General features: G+C 37.0%; 1 protein-coding gene across 3 annotated transcripts in view; it reads left to right on the top strand.

Moving 5' to 3' along the window:
* The window catches only part of KPNA5 (karyopherin subunit alpha 5), a 38622-nt gene extending 28338 nt beyond the window's left edge, over positions 1–10284 (top strand). For all 3 annotated transcript variants that reach the window (XM_060190588.1, XM_060190586.1, XM_060190587.1), the window contains 4 exons: positions 2266–2391; positions 3095–3222; positions 6048–6226; positions 7980–10284. In XM_060190588.1, coding sequence (XP_060046571.1) covers positions 2266–2391; positions 3095–3222; positions 6048–6226; positions 7980–8167 — 621 coding nt within the window. In that variant the 3' untranslated portion in view covers positions 8168–10284. The remainder of the gene's footprint in view (positions 1–2265; positions 2392–3094; positions 3223–6047; positions 6227–7979) is intronic.
* Positions 10285–16780: the final 6496 nt, after the last annotated feature.

The raw sequence follows: 16780 nt of genomic DNA, 5'->3' as shown, positions 1-16780 counted from the left end.
ACTATACAGGTGAGTTGTTTTGATGGCCTGAGGAGCAATTTAAAAAAAAATTCAGTTTATGATCTAATAATGCTTAACAAGATTATAAGACAACAGGGGGTATAATTCCATACAGTCCCCAAATCCAGAGTTCCATGTCCCATCCCCTCCATTGGAAGCTTCCCTATTCTTTATCCCTCTCTGGGAGTATGGACAGAAATTATTTTTTAAAATATATTTTATTTATTTACTACTGGATAGAGATAGAAATTGAGAGGGAAGAGGGAGACAGAAAGGGAGAGAGACAGATACCTACAGCCCTGCTTCATCATTCAGCAAGCTTTTCCCCTTCAGGTGAGGACCAGGGCTTGAACTTGGGTCCTTGCGCACTGTGATGTGCATCACTACCTGCTTCTTTAAGAGTTATATGAACCACTGGTGAGAGAGAGAAGGCAATACATACAGTGCAGGGATCAAGATGGGAACATCAGCCTTATAATTCCTGTGTCCGCAAGCTGAGCTGTCCCTCCGTCTGAAGTTTGCCATAATTCATATCACTTGATTACCTATTAATCAGTTTCATGACTCTCTCATAGTTATGTAAGCATCTATATAATGTGACAATGTATTCCTTTTAATTAATTAATATATTTATTTTACCGGAGCACTACTCAGCTCTGGCCTATGGTGGTGCGGGGGATTGAACCTGGGTCTTTGGAGCCTCAGGCATGAGGGTCTCTTTACATAACCATTATGCCATCTACCCCCGCCCTTGTATATTCTTGATAATAAATGATCAACCTCAAACACTTCTATGGAAATGTGCTTAGACCTACATCACTGTGAAGGATTCTTCTGCCCCTTATATAAAACTATAAATTAATTGGAGAGAAAATATATATTAAAACAAAGTAGATGCCCAAGACAGTGTATGTTTGCTGTGATTTGATTGGTCTGTAAATGTTTTAAATTTCTCTAAAAGAGAAATAGGTGTGCTGAGAATTATCTGTAATTAAGTAATTGGAACTAAAATTTCATCTTAAAAGTGGTGAAAAGTATAAACTAAGATTTCTGTGACTGTAGGTACAGAGGCAGACATGTGAAGTATGTTAGAGACATTAAACTAGTGAAGAAACTTTACTAGAGGGTGAGCTTACTGTAAGGTCAAAGCTAGGGCTGGCAATGGAAGACTTTATAGTAGATTGTGAGAAGGAAAGAAAGACAGCGAAATATTTCTTGGGCTGGTGATTGATTATGTGCTGTGGTGTATCTGGTATATGTGTTTGTGTGTCTGTATCCTTCGGAAGATGGTGAGCTATCTAAAAGGATACAATACCAAGACTGACTTCAGATTTGGGGTGGATACTCTATTTCTTGAAAATGGAAATTTAAACTAACACATTAGATTTTTCTTTGCTGCCACAGACTAAACCATTTTCAAATTTATGTATTCCAGTTTTAAAGCCTCTCAAGGTTTTTCAAGCCTCTCAAGTGTGAGTCACTGGGAGTGTTTTGAAAACAGGAACATAATTAATCTTTCCATGGGATAAAGAATGTAAAGGGGAAAATGAGAACGTACTTCTTTTTTAAAATATTTATTCCCTTTTGTTGCCCTTGTTGTTTTATGGTTGTAGTTATTATTGATGTCGTTGTTAGATAGGACAGAGAGAAATGGAGAGAAGAGGGGAAGACAGAGAGGAGGAGAGAAAGATAAACACCTGCAGACCTGCTTCACCGCTTGTGAAGCGACTCCCCTGCAGGTGAGGAACCAGGGGCTTGCGCGTAACCCGCTGCGTTACCACCCAACTCCCAGAATGTACTTCTTTACAAAAGAGAAGTGGAACCAGTAAAAATCGTAATGATCCAAACTTACATTCTGCACATTATTATCTCTTAACAGTTACAGAAGTATATACTTTTACACTATTTGACATTTAGATATATTTTTTCTGTTGGCAAAACTAGAAGTCGAATCCTGATCTCAACTGCTAAGTTTCTTTTCATATTACTTTGTCAGGTGGATTCATTTCATTGACAAAATGTCTCAGAGTGATTTGCCTATTTGCATTTTAGTGAATTTAGAACAGCTTCTATTCTACACGAACATTAGGGAGGTTTTGGCTGTGTGGGAGGGTGGAAGAAGACTGTGAGTGCCTAAGTATCACTTTCGGATAAATGTCCTTTTTTGTTATTGCGGATTTTCAGAAGTTTTATATTTATAAATAGTTAATTTTTGTGTTTTTGTATGATTTGTCATTAAACTTAGTGTTCTGTCTTTTGTTTAAGGTGATTTTGAACTGCTCTGCATTACCCTGTCTCTTACACTTACTAAGTAGCTCCAAGGAGTCAATTAGAAAAGAAGCCTGCTGGACTGTTTCTAACATCACTGCTGGAAATAGAGCTCAGATTCAGGTAAATAAACACCTTTTAGATCTAAGAATAAAATAAGAAAATCTTGGAAATCACTTTGGACATACTCATTATTTTTATCAGAGTTTTGTTGCTTTGTTTGTTTTAGTGAGTTCCCAAAGGAAAAAAAGATTGATAAAGTACTTCTTATGTGTTTGTGACACATGTTTAGTCCTTTGAGATTGGTTTTTGCTAGTTTTAAGTAGTTAGGCAATGATCTCAAATGAGAAACTCCTTGCATCAGGAATCACTCATTTTGAACAAACAAGCATATTTTTCATTTTATCATCTTTAAAGTTTATATTCCACTACCTAGAAAACTATTTGAAGGTTTGTTAACAGGAGTAAATTATCTGTAAGAATGTTACCAAAATGCCTCATTTTTTATCTTTTATTGGTGACTTAATAATGATTAATAAGATTGTAAGATAACAGTGCTATAATTCCATCTAGTTCCCACCATCAGAGTTCTGTGTCTCATCCCCTCCATTGGGAACTTCCCTATTCTTTATCTCTTCTGGGAGTAGGACCAAAATTCTTCATGGGGTGCAGAAGGTCTGGCTTCTATAATTGCTTCTCTGCTGAACATGGATGTTGGCAGGTCAATCAGTGTCTGACTTTTTAAACCACTGAATTTCAGGATTCCAGTATTTCGTATTATTTTAAAACAATATATTGATTACGTTCTGTAACTTTTCTCCCTTAGGCTGTCATAGATGCAAACATTTTTCCTTTTTTGATTGAGATTCTTCAGAAAGCAGAGTTTCGAACCAGAAAAGAAGCAGCGTGGGCAATAACTAACGCAACGTCAGGAGGCACTCCAGAACAAATAAGGTGTGATACAGTTTGTTTGCTTTCAATATAAAGTGGGATGAAAAGTGAAAGAACACACATTTTTCATGAAACTAAAATGTTTCCAGGTTATTTCAGTAAGCATTTCTTGTATAAAAGAACAGCATTTATTGTTATTATCAGTGAAATTATTGGCAGTGTTTTTTGTTTTTTTTTTCTCTTTTATCACATTAGTGGCATAGTGATTTACAAGACAGTTATTACCACATGTGTATAGTTTCTTACCCTCCTGTGGTAGGTGTCTGCACACCACACCTACCACCAGCTGCCATTTTTCTCCACCATAGGATACTAGGTCTCCAACCCCTTTCCTACCTTCTCCGGTCTCCCCTCTCTAGGACTGACCCTCACGCCTGTTGCAGCACACCACAGGTAGCTTATGTCTCACCATGTGTTTTCCATTTCTCTGTTTCTAACGTTCCATTTATTTGTGAGGTCATCTGATATTCATCCTTCTGACTTACCCAACTCAATACTACTCCTTTAAGTTCTACCCAAGATGAAGCAAGAAGAGAGTATTTTTTTTTTTTTTTTGCTTGCTTGTCTGAAATGTAATCAACATCTTTGTCCATGACAGAGAAGTTATCAGAGATTAAATATCAGAAACGGGAGTCGGGCGGTAGCGCAACGGGTTTGGCACATATGAGGCAAAGCACAAGGACCGACATAAAGATCCCAATTCGATCCCCTGGCTCCTCACTGCAGGGAGGTCGCTTCATGGGCAGTCAAGCTGGTCTGAAGGTGTCTGTCTTTCTCTCCCCATCTCTGTCTTCCCCTCCTCTCTCCATTTATTTCTGTCCTGTCCAACAACAATGACATCAATAACAACAATAATAACTACAACAATAAAACAAAGGCAACAAAAGGGAATAAATAAATATTTAAAAAATTTAAATATCAGAAATAGAACAATCTATTAATTTTATACAGTTTATATTTCTAATAAATTTGAATTTGATGTTCCCCTCATTGATCATTATGTTTGCCTGGGGATACTGTCTTTTTTGAAAATTATTTTATTTATTTTCCTAGAGACAGAGATCAATTGAGAGGAGGGGGAATATAGAGAGGGAAAGAGACAGAGACACCTGCAGCCCTGCTTCACCACTTGTGAAGCTTTCCTCCTGCAGGTGGGAGTCAGGGGCTTGAACCTGGGTCCTTGTGCGCTATAATGTGTGCACTCAACCAGGTGTGCCACCACCTGGCCCCATGTCTTTATTTTTCTATGCTAACCTTGCTAATTTTTTGAATATATTTAATCCAGATATTTTGTTTTAGTTTTTGTTTAAATTTTTCTTGCCTTACAAAGAGTTGCATCAGTTTATTTTCATCTTACTCCATATATTGCTTCATAAATTATTTAGCATGAATTAGATATCTAAATTGAGATAATTATTTTAAAAAATATTTTCATCACTTCATCGTCATGTGGAGGGGGGAGAAATCTTGATCTCCTATTAGGTTCCCCTTACATACTGCTAGTATACTGCCGGTTACTGTGCCTGCTCATTCCAGACTCTTAGTACCAGCAATGTCTGTCTCACCTCCTCTACTTTCATAACTCGATTAGTTAAATCATCCAACAAATATTTTCTGTTAGTTTAAGTATAATACAGCAAGTGAGTGCTCAGGCAAAGATAAATTCCTTTTTAAACACTGGGATGGAGACTAATGTTTAGCGAATGACTAATATATTCTCACAGCCTTACAATTGAATGCCTGTTGTATTCTCCCAGTTTGTACCCTGATTTCTTACCATTTCTATCCTCATTTTAAGATGGGAAAACCATGCCAGTAGTTGCTCAACATCACACAGTTAATAAGGAGTGGAATCGGCACTTGAAACTATGGAGTTTGGATAAAGAGCATGCTTTTAACTTCGTGCATAATATGGTCTTTTTTTTTTTTTTTATATGAACAAATAAAGTTACTTTTTATTCCGGAGAATGGAGAAAGAACCAATAACAACCAGAAAAGTACAAAGCATTAAGAAATTAGTAAAATAATTTTTGTGAATATGACTTACAGAAAACACCCACTAGGTGGCTTGTTTTGTCCCCTAGAGGCTTCTGAAATACAGTGATGTTTCAGAGCATTAATAATGATTATTTTGTAGGCAGTTTCTTGAGGTTCTATTTAGATGAACCTTCTTCTCCTCCATTTGTACTTCCCATCCCGTCTCCTGTGGGTATATACAAAGTTATCTTAAAAGAAAAACAAAACAATGGAGCACTAATTTTAGTGCTCAGTTGTCATGCAAAAACAGGCTCAAGTGCAAATTTGTTCATGTGTATTTTATAATACTTATGAGAGCAGGAATGTGGAAAAAAAGTTTTCAGGTTCCTATGGTGATCTTTGATGATGGGAGTGGTTTAAGTTAATAAATAAATAAATGAAAGGGGTAATCCTCCAATATCTTAAGATAGTGTTGTAAATATAAATAAAAGGGACCAGGCAGTGGCACATCTGGTTAAGCACTCACATTGCAGTGCACAACGACCCAGGTTCAAGCCCCTGGTCCCTACCTGCAGGGGAAAGTTTCACAAGTGGTGAAGCAGGTCTGTAGGTGTCTCTCTCCCTCTCCCCTCTCAATTTCTCTGTCTATCCAATAGTGAAAATAAATAGAAACATTTAAAATAAATAAAACAAAATACTTTAAAAAATAATAAATTAAAATTTAGTTTTTGTATTTATGTAGAAATAACTTTCTTAATTGTTTACACAGCATTTCATTATATTTTCATGTAACTTCTATAATTTATGCCTATTAAAATATTTTCCTCACATTTATTTTGATTATTTTGAAGGTATTTGGTAGCCTTAGGCTGCATTAAACCACTCTGTGATCTTTTGACTGTTATGGATTCTAAAATAGTCCAAGTGGCTTTAAATGGACTGGAGAATATCTTACGTCTTGGAGAACAAGAATCTAAGCAAAATGGAGGCGGCATTAATGCATACTGTGCCCTCATTGAGGAAGTGTATGGTAAGCAGTCAGTTAAAAACTCAAACTTACAGTCTGTAATTTGCCATCTGCATGGCCCCCCTCCGTTTCCATACAAACACTTTGCTATGGAAGCAGTTTAATTTTCTTCCCTTGCTCCCTCCCCTCCATCATGGATTCTCTCTTTCTTTTTGATTGTCACTGTAGATTTACTGCCCCAGACTGACATTTTTCAGAAAGACAGAGACCAAGAGAAAGAGGAAGACCCCACTGCATTGAAGCTTCCCTCAATGTGGTGGGGTTGGGCTTGAACCTGGGTCATCCCCATGGCAACGTAAATGGCACTACTCAAATGAGATCCCTTGCTGGCCCACTATATACTATTTTTTAAAATATTTATTTATTTTCCCTTTTGTTGCCCTTGTTTTTTTTTTATTGTAGTAGTTGTTGTTGTTATTGATGTTGTTGTTAGGACAGAGAGAAATGGAGAGAGGAGGGGAAGACAGAGAGGGGAGAGAAAGATAGACACCTGCAGACCTGTTTCACCACCTGTGAAGCGACTCCCCTGCAGGTGGGGAGCCTGGGGCTCGAACCGGGATCCTTAGGCCTGTCCTTGGCGCTTCTCACGCTTAACCTGATGCACTACCGCCCGACTTCCTATAACTTTTTTTTTTTTTTAATATTTTCTTTTCTGTTTCGTTTTTTTTTTTTAAGTTACCCTTGGGCTGGAGAAATAGCTCCCAATAGGGTGCCTTCTTTGCCGTGCACTTGCCTCAGGCTCCAGCTCATGGAAGGTGTCACAGTTGCACTTTGAATAAATGCACAGTGGTCGTACTAGCTTTGCAGTGAGTATTCACTTATTGAATAGAGAGAGAAATCACCAGGGAATGGGGAAATAGGAAGAGAGACACATGTAGCACTGCTTCACTGCTTGTGAAGCTCTTCCCCCCCGCAGGTGGGGATCATGGGTTTATACTCAGGACTCTGCCACACTGTATTGAGTTGTCAGAAAAGTCATGAGGAATTTTTGTTTTAAAAAAGAGAAAAATATGTCATGACTTTTCAGACAGCCCAATAACATGGTCATCCTACCAGATGTACTACTTCCTGGCCCTCATGTTGTTTGCCTTTTTGGTGCTTTTTCTGTAGTATAATCATTCTAGTAAAGATCTGTGGAATTAATCTAAAACTGTCATCTTAAAATTAGGAAACTGTTTCTGGGAGGCAGCATACCCATAGTGTCTACATGCTGCCCATTCCTGAAGACCCCCATTCAAGCCCCACGTCCCTACCTGCAGGGGCAAGCTTCAGAAGTGGTAGAGCAGTACTACAGATGTCTCTTCTTCTCTTTATCTCCCCCTTTCTCTTATCCTGTCCTTTAAAAAAAAAAAAAAAAGGCCATCGGCACATCTAGCCCTAATGATAAAAAAACCCTGGGAACAAAAATTAATCATTGGGTTATCAGAAAAGTCATGACATATTTTTTTTCTTGATTTTCAAAGCAAAGATGAGTCACGACTTTTCTGACAAGCCAGTAATATAGAAACTGAGGTACAGAAGATCCAAACCTACATGGTCAGAATCAAAAACTTAGCAGAATGTAGACTATAATCTCAACTTCCAGGCCCGTCCTCCTTCCTCATACCATTCTAACTCCTACTTCTGGCATGTACAGAAGTTAGGTTAAAGTAAACCTTTGGCTGATGTACTGATAGTTGGTACTTTTTGTTTTTTGCTTTAAGTATATATTGGAATTTAACAACTTTGCATTTACATATGTGCTTTGTATAACTAGGTCTGGATAAAATAGAATTTTTGCAAAGCCATGAAAATCAGGAAATATACCAAAAGGCCTTCGACCTGATTGAACATTACTTTGGTGTAGAAGAAGAGGACCCTAATATCGTGCCTCAAGTGGATGGAAACCAACAGCAGTTTGTATTTCAGCAGCAAGAGTCACCAATGGAAGGCTTTCAGCTTTAATTTGTTGGGCAGAAAACAAAAAAAAAACAAACTAATGACTAAAAAGAAAATATTTTTTTTTGCAATATAGTAGGAATATTTGATGTGATTTTATAGAAAACAAAGAATTTGACGCACTTAACAAGCAAAATGAACTAAGCTTCCATTCAGATACAACTTTGCTTTTTTTTTTTTTTTTAATCAATGTGTCTGTATTTATGTCTTTTACTTTTTTATTTATTTTTGTATCTGAATAGTTAAGTACATTATGGAGTCAATAACTGGAGCTTGACGAGGAGAACCTTATTACAAGATGACCTGTGGTTCTGGCTTTTCTTCTGAGCATTCTTTGACATTGCACTTTAGCAGTACAGTTATTGATAATTGTATCTAACAAAAAGTCTGACAGTACCCAATCTCTTTTAAATCTACCTCTATTTAAAGCAAAAGTAAAACCAAAAAAATCCAGAAGCACGAACCGTGATTGACATAAGAACTAATTAGAATGTGAAAACACTTACAAAATGATATATCACTGTGCTATTGTTACACTTTGCAAAAAAAAAAAAGTTATAACCTGTAAAATTTATGGAGCAGAAGAAATATTGTACAGTCTGCCAGTTTTAAGTGTGACAGTTTTGTAAAGAGAAATGCTGTTCTTCATATTGAGCAGATTAAAATTGTTACACATTTCAATATTTTGTTTTAACATATAAATCCTGTTACAATAGTACATTTTATATTTTAGCTAAATATACTATCATTTTTGAAAATATTTTATTATTTTTTTCACTATTTCTAAGAACATCATGATAAGGATACTGTCATGAATCTAAAATAGCAAAAATACTATAATTTTTTTCTCTGATTTTTCCAGAGCAGTTACTGAAAAGCTTCACTATATCTGTAATGAACTTTGGTACTTGAATGGCAAAATATTTTAAAGAAAGCACCTTGTTTCATGGGTGAAATTTTGTTAAATGCACTCCTTGTCTGGACACTAAAGGGTGATAATACTTAAAATTCTAAGGATTGCTTAATATAGTTATAATCTATCAGTATATTGGGAACTTGGGTGTATAAAACTTCGAGGGTTATACTGCTTGTTAGGAATCAGCATATTAGATTACGTTTATGTCAGATCGCTCAATATAATGCGTGTTTTATGTATTAACAGCAAAAACCTCTTCAGACTGAAACTTTGAAAAGTTTGAATAGAAAAATTTGTATTTATTTATTTATAGATGTGTGTGTTACTCTCATGGTACTACTACTCAATAGGGTTTTTTAAGCAAATGTGTTACAATTGAACTCGGTCTTTAATAGTTATCTGCAAGTGATTTAAATTTCCAGTTATATATCTAAAAATACTTTAAATACTTTAAGTACTTTGGTTTATACCTCTTTGAAGATGGAAATAAAGCATTTTGTATGATTCATAGTCTATTCTGTAAAGAAAAAGCTCATTTACAATATTATTTATAATGTTTCTGCTGGAAATCAGAGGCATGTAACAAGAAATATAGTACTTTTAAGCAGTATGACAGTTTGTAAATTACATATCATGAAGTGATATAATAATATAATATATATATAATTAACTTATATATACATAACTTATATATACATAACTTATATATATAATTAACTTATATATATAATTAACTTATATATACATAATTTTGACAAGACACTGAAAACCTATTGCTGTAAAATACAGGTTTGATTGGTGTCCATAATACTGACATGTCTGCCAAACTTCTTATATTGTTAAGTAAAAGATTGTATCTGTGTCCTTTTTATTGTGGTAGATGTTATGAAATTTAGAATAAAATGTATGTCTTTTACACTATGTATATTTAAAAGAACCAGGTAGTTATATTTAAGATGATCAAATTAATGATGTATTTATCAGATAAACACTCTGGTACAGAGGGTTTTCAGTATCAGGTGACAGGGTATCCATTATTTCTAATGAATCAAACTTGACAATGCCACAAAATTCATAAACTAGCCAGCTGTGCCTCCTTTTTTCAGAATCCTGTAGTCACATTAATAAATGAGTCAAATCTTTCAAAAAAAAAAAAAAAAACCTAAGGGAAATATATGAGTTTGTCTAAGTTTTTAAATTTTTTTTGCCAACAAGACAAATTTTGTATCTCAAGTATGTAATTAAACCTGTAACTATTTTAAATATTAAGTTTTATTTAAATCTTGTGTAACTAATTTGATCAAATTTGAACATGAGATGTTATTTACGTAGTACTTGGGACCAGATACTGGCCTGGTGATGAGCTTATTGGACGCATATTAATAAGCAAACACATTGTTTTACAATTTTTCAAAAAAAATTAATGCTCTTTTTAAATGTATTATTTAAACTGCTCCAAAGGAGATTTTCATTAATCTTCACTGACCCTGGTGAAAAACAATTTATAAATTGGTTTCCTAAGATTTACGATTTTTAAATATGAAACTGGAAAAGACTTGTTATAAAAGGGAATGCATACAGTACTAATATAAAAATTAAGAAAGCTTTTTATTTACTTAAATGGTGTTTTATTTTGTTTCACTTTGAATTTGTACTAATCTATGCAATTATACTTGCTTTTGATTTATATGTCTAGGTACTTGCCTCATTATCCTAGCTTTCTCTGTTTTAATTTAAAAGGTTGTGCTTGCACTTTAATTTTTACTGTCATTTTATTAAATTACTGGTAATATCAGAACAAGAAAGGAAAAAGTGATCTGCTGGCACAGGGACTCATTTGGTAACTGACACCTGCTTGCAGTTAACAGTTGATTTGCAGGATAAAGGACTACAAGAAGTATTACCATTGCCTTTATATTTTTCCTTCTTCAAAGAAGGAGCATTATGGAAAAATAACTGTGATATAAAGTCTTAGTGGATTTCTGCTGCTACTTTAAATTCAGCAGTTTTCTTGCTGCTTCATAGTGAAACTGAAATCAAAGTAATTGCTGGTAACCTTTATATTAGTTCATCACATTACTGTTTTATGAAATGTGACATAACAGGAGCTAATGTGGTAGGATTCTAACATGATAGGGTGTCTTGAAGTTCTGATCCGGGAGTGGGATGATATGGTTTTCTTGCCTAACCCAACTATTGAGCAGTATGCAATATTACGAAATAATACAGCACTATCTTAAACCAATAAAATACTGTTTTACAATTGTATTTATATAAATGTCTGTTTCCTTTGTTCTCATTTGTGATTATATATATTCATAGAGTAAAAACACATACCTTCTTTGTTTATTTCATTCACTTTCCCTGTCTAGGTACTAGCCAGACCTGCCCTCCTTGGCTTCCAAGATCAGACAAGGTCAGTCATGGTCAGGGTAGCATGATCATAGATTTATCCACTTCCTAAAACCAGAATAGCATATTTTATACAACTATATATTGCTTTTATTTTAGGGAATATATAATAGGGAATATATCAAATTTATCTTTGTATCTCAAGCTTTGGTACTCAGTGGAATCACACTTTTTTTTATTTGAATATTTTGGACAAATTGAGAGGGAAGGGGGACATAGGGAGGGAAAGAAAGTCACCTGCAGCAACACTTCACCATTTGTGAAGCTACAAGGTAGAAAAGGGGAGCTTGAACCTGGGTCCTTGGACATGGCAGTGTGTGTGTGCGCTATGGGGTATACCACTGCCTGGCCCCTGGAATACATGTATTTTAATTGGGATCAATTCCCGTGCTTATGATTTGAAGACAGCATCTGCACTGAACAGGCAGAAGAAATGGAAGTTGGAAACGAGATACTAGTGTAACTCGCAAATGCTTTCTATAGTGCTTCCCCCCCACGTGATTATATTCACTAAAACAAATCACTGGAATATAAAGTTTTTTACTGTGTATTGTTCTTGCACAGTTCTCGGATATTAATGAAGTTAATCCCCAACTGCTGAACATTCACACTGCTTTCAGACTTTGCCACTGTAAACGGTGTGGCAGTGACTAGTGCTATAAATTGCTGACACAGGGACTTGGGCGGTAGCACAGTGGGTTAAGTGCAGGTGGCACAAAGTGCAAGGACTGGCTTAAGGATCCCGGTTCAAGCCCCCGGCTCCCCACTTGCAGGGGAATCACTTCACAGGCGGTGAAGCAGGTCTGCAGGTGTCTATCTTTCTCTCCCTCTCTCTGTCTTCCCCTCCTCTCTCCATTTCTCTCTGTCCTATCCAACAACGACGGCATCAATAACAACAAGGACAACAAAAGGGAATAAATATTAAAAAAAAACAAATTGCAGACACAAATGTCTATGAAGTTTTGTTAGGTATTTTCAAAGTCTCCTCCAGAGGTATGATACTGTGTTTTCATTCTGAAAAGCAACATGAGAGTACATGCCTTCTCACACCCTTGGAAAAAGTATGATGTTCAGGTTTTATTTATCTTTTTATTAACTATCAGTGTAACATATACCATAAAATTTGAGTATTTTAAGTTTACCCAGTTTTCATGTTTACACAACTGTTAATGCATCACTACAATCCAGTTTTACAATCCTTAAATCATCTCAATTTCTGCTGTAATCGCTACTAAGCAATATACATACATACATATATGTATATATATACACACACACTTTACTGGCAGAGGTGGCACAAATAGTATAGATTCTTACCCCAGCCACATGTAATAACAAAAATATAGTGAGGCATTCTCCAAGCAGCCTTTTTTTTCCTACCTTTCATTTAGAACTAAACGTAGGCAAAATTTTCCTATCATTCCCTCTCTGAGGGACTGTGATAACTAGTTTTATGTATTTGACTAGGTTTTCTATACTAACTAGTTACCCAATTAGATACTAAGTCTTCCTGTGAAGATCAGCTTGCTGGCCTCCCTGGTTTGCCAACACCAGTCATGTACACCAAATCCTTTACATCTTTTACAAACATGCACACTTGTACACACATTTTTTAAAAAATACTTATTTGCTTCCTTTTGTTGCCCTTGTTTCATTGTTATAGTGTTGTTATTGGTGTTGTCGTTGTTGGATAGGGCAGAGAGAAATGGAGAGAGGAGGGGAAGACGGGGAGAGAAAGACACCTGCAGACCTGCTTCACCGCCTGTGAAGCGACCCCCCCTGCAGGTGGGGAGCCGGGGGCTCGAACCGGGACCCTTATTCCGGTCCTTGTGCTTTGTGCCACGTGCACTTAACCTGGTACACACACATTTCACTTGTTCTATTTTATAGGCCCCTGACTGGTAGGCATCCTGTCAAACTCCATCCTCTGACAGCAAGTCTGGGATTCATTTATTTATTTATTTAAAAAGGGAGACATTAACAAAACCATAGCATAGGAGGGGTACAACTCCACATAGTTCCCACCGCCAGATCTCTATATCCCATCCCCTCCCCTGATAGCTTTCCTATTCTTTATCCCTCTGGGAGTATGGACCCAAAGTCAGTATGGGTTGCAGAAGGTGGAAGGTCTGGCTTCTGTAATTGCTTTCCCGCAGAACATGGGCATTGACTGGTCAGTCCATACTCCCAGTCTGCCTCTCTTTTTCCCTACTAGGGTGGGTCTCTGGGGAATCGGAACTCCAGGACACATTGGTGGGGTCGTCTGTTCAAGGAAGTCGTCATCATGCTGGCATCTGGAACCTGGTGGCTGAAAAGAGAGTTAACATACAAAGCCAAACAAATTGTTGAACAATTTTGGACCTAAAGGCTGGAATAGTGCAGATGAAGAGTTGAGGGGTACTCACTGCAGACTATTGTGTACTTTTGCCTTCAGGTATATATTTTGCCCTAGTTTATGGATACATGTGAACATATGCTCTATCTCAGGGGACCTGGTCTATATCTAGGTTTTGGGACTGTTAGGAAGTGAACTACCTGGAATGGAATTAGAGAATACTATGAAAGGAAATATCTCACGGAGTAATGAGGCTGAAGGGTTGTCATTCCAAGCCTGAGGTCTCTGGACACAGTCTGAAGTGAAGCATGCTGAGGTGGCACTCATTGCATTGATTAGGTTGTGATCAGCGGATGCAATATTATTTGATATGAATTGAGAGGAGCATGCAGGAAAGTGGGCCCCACCCTAAGGTTCCAGGACTGGGGGAAATATAGGCTCTATAGTGGAAATGTGAGGTTCCTGCTGTCTTAGGGTTCAAGAAGACAATGGATAGTTATTGTTATCACATAAAAGATAAGCAAGGCCATTACATAATGATTAGAGGATCAATCAGCCAAGAAGACTTAACAATTATTAACATCTATGAACCCAATGAGGGGACCATCTAAATACGTCAAACACCTACTGAAAGAACTACAAATTAATAATATAATTAATATAATACAATATACTATACTGCATTATATTACTATAATAGTGGGAGACTTTAACACCCCACTCTCACTCTTAGATCAACAAAGCAGAGAATCAACAAAGAAGAGAATTAAATGAATAGATGGACAGACTAGACCTCCTGGACATTTTCAGAGTTCTTTACCCCCAAAAACGGGAATACACATTCTTTTCAAATCCACACAACACATACTCAAGGATAGACCACATGTTAGGCCACAAAGACAGCTTCAACAGTTTCAAGAGCATTGAAATCATCCCAAGTATCTTCTCAGACCACAGTGGAGTAAAGCTAACATTTAACAACAAACAGAAAATTACTAAAAGACACAGAATTTGGAAACTAAACAACATGCTGCTTAAGAACTACAGGGTCAGAGAGACACTCAAGCAGGAAATTCAAATGTTCCTGGAAACAAATGAAAATGAAGACACAAGCTATCAAAATATTTGGGACACAGCTAAAGCAGTACTGAGAGGGAAACTCATAGCCATACAATCACATATTAAACAACAAGAAAAAGCTCCAATAAATGACCTTACTGCATGTCTTTTGGGATTCTAGCCTTCCCAACTCTTCCAAGCCTCATGTTTTCTACTGTTCTTCACTGTAATGAGACCACCCACAGTGATGGGATTTGTTACTCCATTTAAGTTGTTTCTTTTTCTGAAGTCATTACTGGAGTTTCACTGCTCCAGGCTGTTTTTCAGATAGAGACAGTATAGCACCAAAGTTTCCATGGGTTGAGGTGGCAGGTGGGGAGAGTGGAGAGGGCTTGAACCTGGGTCATGCTCAGGACAAAGCAAGTGCCCAATCCAAGTGAGCTCAGTTACCAAATTTAGTGGAACCTTGGTTGAAATTTGTTCAGATGTTAGCCCTAAGTGATTGAATTCAACCTCATTTTTAATACATACAAAGTGCTGCTTTAGCATTATCTTTCATAGCAAAATAAAAAATGTCCAGGGAAATTGTGGAATAGACATACAGTGGAATGCTAAAATGCAAACACAATTTGCTGTGGGTAAAACAGTGTTGAGAATAACAATCCTCATGCATACACATTGTAATCCCATTGATGCAAATTAAGCATTATAAAATAGGTGTACCTAGCTGAATGGTGATACAACTCAGAACACTGGTGATCATTAGCGGGAAATAGCAGGACAGAAAGGATGCTTCTGAGGGGTGGGGAGGGGGCGTTGTTGATGTTATACATCGTATTTGTACAGATTTGTTCACTATGGAGAGATTCATTACACTGTGTACATTTTTGTGCACTAACACATACTTCAAAAAAAAAAAAAAAGGGAAGAAAGACTGAGCTTCTTAGCACCAAAATAAAAACAGGGCAAGTATTTTGTTAAACTCTTTTTTACCTCTCCTTTATTGTTACTGAGAACAGTGGAGACCTTCTGATTTGTCCTTTGTGCTCTAAGTATGTCATTTAGCCTTAGCCTGTACGGCAGGTGCCGCGTCTTCCCTCCACCTAGCTTTCTTCGCTAAGTTCCAGCTTGTTAAGGATTCATGTCGTTCTGCAGCCTCCAGAAAGAGCAAAATAAAACATAACGATTCTCCTGAAGAGAATGTATTTTAGATAGAAATACATAAGCCAGGCAATGAAAAGGAATGGAGAAAAGTTAAAGCATCTGTCAGGAGGGGCCGGGAGCTAACTCGTTAGGTAACACAGGCATTTTCCCATGCGCAGTAATCTGGTTCTAACCTCCAGCTCCCACATGGGAGCATCTGCACAAGGGAAGGTTCACAAGTGGTGGAGCAATGCTTGATATCTGTCTTCTGTCCTATCTTACAACCTCTATTTAGGGAAAAAGACACACACACACACACATACACACACACGTCTGTGGAAGAGGAGGAGTCTTCTAGGCACAGAGCCCCAACAATAAGCCTTATGGTAAAAAATAATAAACCTGTCACACACAGTATCCAAGAAAAATGATACTCTGGTATAGAAGAAAAGATCATTGAATTCCTAGGCTTTCAGCTAACAGGACAGTAGATATCAGAAGCCAGATCCCATCTTCTCCTGACACACATACATGTGCTAGATAAAAATGTAAATGAAGTTATTTTTTTAAAAAATGCTTAATTCAAAATTAAGAAAGGAAAATCCTGGGGCTGGGCGGTGGCACACCAGGTTAAAGTGTACATAGTACAAAGCACAAGGACCTGTGCAAGGATCCCGGTTCAAGCCCCAGCTCCCCACCTGTGTGTGTGGGGGGGGGTCGCTTCACAAGCGGTGAAGCAGGTCTGCCAATGTCT

Source organism: Erinaceus europaeus, chromosome 4, assembly GCF_950295315.1.
Source record: "Erinaceus europaeus chromosome 4, mEriEur2.1, whole genome shotgun sequence".
NCBI classification, from domain to species: Eukaryota; Metazoa; Chordata; class Mammalia; order Eulipotyphla; family Erinaceidae; genus Erinaceus; species Erinaceus europaeus.
Note: the sequence above shows the minus strand (reverse complement) of the source record. Positions and strands in the feature narration are given on the sequence as shown.